At 45.8% G+C, this 3,106-nt stretch overlaps 1 protein-coding gene and 1 pseudogene across 2 annotated transcripts in view; one reads left to right on the top strand and one right to left on the bottom strand.

Annotated features, from left to right (window-relative positions):
* Positions 1 to 570: 570 nt before the first annotated feature.
* On the bottom strand, positions 571 to 643 carry H257_14278 (annotated as a pseudogene). Its single transcript has one exon. The product of its transcript is annotated as a tRNA-OTHER (tRNA).
* A 2,103-nt stretch (positions 644 to 2,746) lies between these two features.
* H257_14277 (hypothetical protein) overlaps positions 2,747 to 3,106 on the top strand; it is a gene marked incomplete at both ends in the record, with an annotated part of 3,435 nt that continues 3,075 nt past the window's right edge. The window contains one exon of the mRNA XM_009842048.1: positions 2,747 to 3,081. Coding sequence (XP_009840350.1) covers positions 2,747 to 3,081 — 335 coding nt within the window. The remainder of the gene's footprint in view (positions 3,082 to 3,106) is intronic.

Raw genomic sequence — 3,106 nt, 5'->3', positions numbered from 1 at the left:
ATCCTCTTTGTGGTCAGGTACCCACAGTAACCCATTGTAAGCTGCGGGGCGGATGACCATCGGACTTCATGATATCAACGCTGAAATACCACCCGGTTGCTATGAGGGGGGGAAATAGCTCAGGTAGTAGAGCGTCGGTTTATTAACTCAATAATGGTCGTGGGTTCGATCCCCGGAAGGATTTATCCGTCCCGCCCTGGGGAATCGGGATAACAAGGGCCGCGTACCGAACTTCGAAGAAGATCGGTCGAAGGACGAGGTATGAAGCGTTGAGCGAAGTAAAAACCGAAGATTACACACCGCCCCTGGTCGAGCAGGCGCGTTACAATTGGCGAAGCGGTTCCATAACATGTGGTTCTAGTGTCGGCCCTCGCGAGGAATGTCTTAAAAATGATAATCCAAACTCAATTAACCAGGGGCGGTGTGTAATCTTCGGTTTTTACTTCCCTCAACGCTTCATACCTCGTGCTTCGACCGATCTTCTTCGAAGTTCGGTCCTCGTCTTCGTACGCAGCCCTTGTTATCCGGATTCCCCAGGGGAGGGACGGATAATTCCTTGCGGAAATAATCCGGGGAAGCCGGGGATCGAACCCACGACCTTTGAGTTAAGAAACCGATGCTCTACCACCTGAGCTATTCCCCCCCCTCCCTCAGGTGTACTCCCCCGGATGGACGACCAAAAAATGGACTCTGCTGCCTTGGATAAAGTATACTAGTATGAAATTTGGACTAACGTTATGATGGAAACTATGGGAAAACGTAGTAAATCTGGATACTGTTCAACCAAGACTGAAAACCGTTCCAGCAAATTTTTCCCCCGTAACCCTGTAATCCCGGGACTTTGTCCTACCCCCGCGTGCACATACTTCGAAGTATAATGCTAAATCCCCAGGGTTAATTGAGATGGTCAGAGTACAAAAAATATGCATCATCTAACTAGAGTTTATTAGTTTGAACGGTTTTCAGTCTTGGCTGAATGGTATTCAGATTTGTTGAACGTTTTTCAGGGTTATGATCTCTCGCATGAGACCAATTCCCCGAGTGAGTGGGTGACACACCCACTCCATTGGTCAAATGCCCACACACTCAGGGAGTTTGGTACTATTGACCTAAAACGTCCCTGAGTAAGTGGGTGGGACTAATTGCTTGCTACGATAAGTACAATCCTAACGTTACGAAGGCATACAACTCTGATGTATCGCCATAATTGAGCAGGTAAATAAATACTAACTATTATTAATAATACTACGTAGTACTTCGAAGTACTAGTATGTAGTACTATTAATAGTAGTACGTTATTGTGGCTAGATCCAAGCCGATATTATTGTATTGCAGCTGCACTCTTGTACTGTAGTTAGCTGCGTAGCTACGTATAGTGTAGTCACATCTCATTAGCTAAACCTTACATACAGTAAGGGCACAGCGTAGCCCCAATAAGCATGTAGCCACTCCCCTGTACTTGTTGCATTCATCTCATCAACATAGCTATATTCCGCGACCAGCCCCTTGTATGGACGGAAATATTCCGCGACCATTCCACGATCGGGCATCCCCAATGGTACGTTAAGTAGTGACATTTGTAGTTGTCGAAATGTACTTTCGTCGTTCGTGTATATCACTGCCACTAAGCCTAGTGACATTATTATAGCATTTCCCCGATAGGCTACTTACTCATGGCTGCTGTCGCCTTGTGTGGTGTAAGCTTAATTTAAGTGATGAAGTATTCAAATCCCATCAATTTACTACTCGGAGGAATTACCACGAATTACTACCAGCAATGGTGCAGCTTACATAGAATACTGTTTAACGCTACTTCAGTAGTACTAGTAGTGTAGTATTCACCCTTGGTACGATATAACGTTGTACAACGTTGTACGCCTTCGTAACTGTGTTTAACGTTAACGTTAGGATTGTACTTTAGGATTGTTCTTATCGTAGCAAGCAATTAGTCCCACCAACTTACTCAGGGACGTTTTAGGTCAATAGTACCAAACACCCTGAGTGATTGGGCATTTGACCAATTGAGTAGGTGTGTCACCCACTCACTCGGCGAATTGGTCATCGCATGACAAGAGGTGGTTACCAACTGCGTTGATATAAATAAACTCACAGTACAGTATACCAATCACCGGTTGAAACCCTGGTGGGTCAATACGAGGGCAGGCATTCATTATTTTCGTCTTAACTTATATATATCAGACACCGATTGTCGCATGGGTATAGATCAGATACAATGACCGGTATCCCAGGCTAGTATGGTGCAAATCCCCGATTAAAACAATTCCACTGTTTCTTTTCTCATAAATTTTCGTTTACAACTGCGTAAGGGATTTAATATACTCTGACCACCTCACCTCTTACTAGGGGTTAACTGTAAGTGCATCTCACTGGTTAGCAATACTAACTAGCTGACCACTGGTGATGCAGTTCACCCCGGGTATTATTATTAGCATTTTATGCACTCAACGGGGGAAGGACGCAGTCCCTTGCTACGGGATGGCAAAGTGTATCCGGATGACATAATTCCCTTATCGAAACAGTGTTTCGGGTCAAAACAACAAGGGAACTGTTTTAATCGGGGAATTGTTCCAGATTATGTAATGGAGGAATTCCCAAACAAGCTGCGAAGGTCATTACACCCCCCTATCCGTCTCATAATTCCTTCCAAATTCCTACCACACAATAACGAACCTATTGCAGGGCGTTTTGGTAGCCAACAATACCATTCCTCATTATTCATTTTGCCATGAAGTTCTCCCTCCTGAGTGCCATTGCCCTCTTCGCTGCGGCGGCCACCGCCCAAACCAACAACGCCGTCGCGGACATCGACGACCGCGCTCGATCGTTGAAGGAGGATGCTGCTAGAGTAGACGATTCCGTGTTGAACCGCGAGTGTCACAAACAAAACGACAACTACATCCCGTCCCTCAAAGCCGGACAGTACTCGACCAGTGCGTTCCACAACTGCTTCCGCACCAGCGACCAAATCTACGAGTTCATCGATACCTTGGTCATCCAAAATCCGAAATTGCTGAGCAAGTTTGCCATCTCCAAGTCGTACAAGAACGCCACGATTTACGGGTACAAGCTGACTAAGGGTCACTCG

This window comes from Aphanomyces astaci (assembly GCF_000520075.1).
Source record: "Aphanomyces astaci strain APO3 unplaced genomic scaffold supercont1.56, whole genome shotgun sequence".
Classification (NCBI taxonomy): domain Eukaryota; phylum Oomycota; class Saprolegniomycetes; order Saprolegniales; family Verrucalvaceae; genus Aphanomyces; species Aphanomyces astaci.
The sequence above is the reverse complement of the archived record's forward strand: the minus strand, read 5'-3'. Positions and strand labels throughout refer to the sequence as shown.